Raw genomic sequence first — 1,877 nt, forward strand, 5'->3', positions numbered from 1 at the left:
GTGTTGCTGCTTCTGCTGCTGCTGCTGCTGCTGCTGCCTTGATTGTGCTGCTGCTCGCGTTGCTGCTGCTGCTGCTGCTGCTGCTGCTGCTGCTGCTGTCGGCGGCCCTCAGCAGCGGCCGAAGGGCCCGCCTCCAGCTGCAACAGCAGCAGCAGCAGCAGCAGCAGCAACCGCAGCAGCAGCAACAACAACAACAGCAAAAATCGGGAATATTGCTGCAGTATATTACTTTATTTTCACTACAACTCCAGCTGCTGCTAGGCGACAGCAGCAGCAGCAGAAGCAGCAGCAGCAGCCGCTGCTGCTGCAGGAGACAGCGGCAGCAACAGCCGCATATACGCTCCCGTACGAAGAGAGCAGCAGCAGCAGCAGCAGCAGCAACAGCAGCAGTATATACAGCTGATTTTGCTTCAATAATAGCAACAGCAGCAGCAACAGCAGCCTGCAGCCGCCAAGACACATGCAGCAGCAGCAGCAGCAGCAGCAGCAGCAGCAGCGGAGACGAAAAAGTTGATATCTCTGCAGCGAACTGCAAACTCGTAGCAGCAATAGAATCCATCAAAGCAGCAGCAGCAGCAGCAACAGCAGCAGTAGCAGTGGCAAGAGCAGCAGCAGCAGCAGCAGCAGCAGCAACTGCAGCCGCAGCAGAAGCAGCAGCAACAGCAAACGCAGCGTTTCTGTCAGCTGAAGCACGACAGCAGCAGGAGCAGGAGCAGGAGCAGCAGCAGCAGCAGCTCTCCACAGCTTATCACTGCTGCTGCAGCAGCAGCAGGACTCCTTGCAGCTGCGACACGCCCTGCAGCAACAGGAGCAACAGCAGCAGCAGCAAGGTGGTAGCAGCAGCAGCAGCAACAGCAGCAACAGCAGCAGCAACAGGATGTGGATTTCTTCGTTGGTCTCCTCCGTGTTGAGAGATGAAGAGCCGTCGGAGAATGAGGAGGAGCAGCAGCAGCAGCAACAGCAGCAGCAGCAGCAGCAGCAGCAGCAGCAGCAACAGCAGCAGCAAACCGGACGAGGCGTAGGGTTGCTCAATGAGGGAGCAGTACAGGCAGCAAGTTCTCCAGCTGCAGCATCAAAAGCAGCAACACCAACAGCAGCAGCAGCAGCAGCAGCAGCAGCAGCAACCTCTGGGCAATCAAGCTATGCTGCGCTGCTGCAGCTGGTAGAGCGTCAGCAGCAGCTGCTGCAGCGGGAGGCGCAGGAGAAGCAGCGCCTGGAGCAGCAGACAGCAGACCTAGAACGTACACTACAGCTGCTGCAACAGGAGTTGCAGCAGCAGCGCCTGCAGCAGCAGCAGCAGCAGCAGCAACAGCAGCAGCAGCAGCAGCAGCAGCAGCAAACTAGGCAGCCTTCAGACGACGACATTCATCTCGATGACGGTTGGGGGGTTTCTACAGATGAGCAGAAGGAGGGGGAGCAGCAGCAGCAGCAGCAGCAGCAGCAACAGCAGCAGCAGCAAGAGCAGCAGCAGCAACAGCAGCAGCACCTGGCGTTACTGCAGCAGCAAGAGCTGCAGCTGCAGCAGCAACAAGAAAAACTGCAGCAACAGGAGAAGCTGATAGAACTGCAGCAGCAAAAGCTCGAGCAGGCGCAGCAGCAGCAACAGCAGCAGCAGCAGCAAAGTGCTGATGAGCATGCTGCGTTGCAGCAGTGTATAGCGCGGCTGCAGCAAGAGCTGCAGCAGCAACAGCAGCAGCTGCAACAGCAGCAGCAGCAACAACAGCAGCAGCCAGTTGAAGATAAGGAGCGGGTAATCCAGGAGCTGCAGCAGCAGCTGCAGCAGCTTCAGCAGCAGCAGCAAGAGCTCCAGCAGCAGCTGCAGCAGCAGACAGTGTTGAGGCAGCAGCAAGACGATCTGCTGCAGGAGAGGCAGCAGC

The 1,877-nt window shown here is 58.4% G+C and overlaps 1 protein-coding gene across 1 annotated transcript in view; it reads left to right on the top strand.

The window, feature by feature from the left end:
* Window positions 1-877: 877 nt before the first annotated feature.
* Window positions 878-1,877, top strand: part of EMH_0023040 (uncharacterized protein) — a gene marked incomplete at both ends in the record, with an annotated part of 13,540 nt that continues 12,540 nt past the window's right edge. Inside the window, one exon of the mRNA XM_013502057.1 lies at window positions 878-1,875. Coding sequence (XP_013357511.1) covers window positions 878-1,875 — 998 coding nt within the window. The remainder of the gene's footprint in view (window positions 1,876-1,877) is intronic.

Source organism: Eimeria mitis, genomic scaffold, assembly GCF_000499745.2.
Source record: "Eimeria mitis Houghton genomic scaffold, Emh_scaff819, whole genome shotgun sequence".
Classification (NCBI taxonomy): Eukaryota; Apicomplexa; class Conoidasida; order Eucoccidiorida; family Eimeriidae; genus Eimeria; species Eimeria mitis.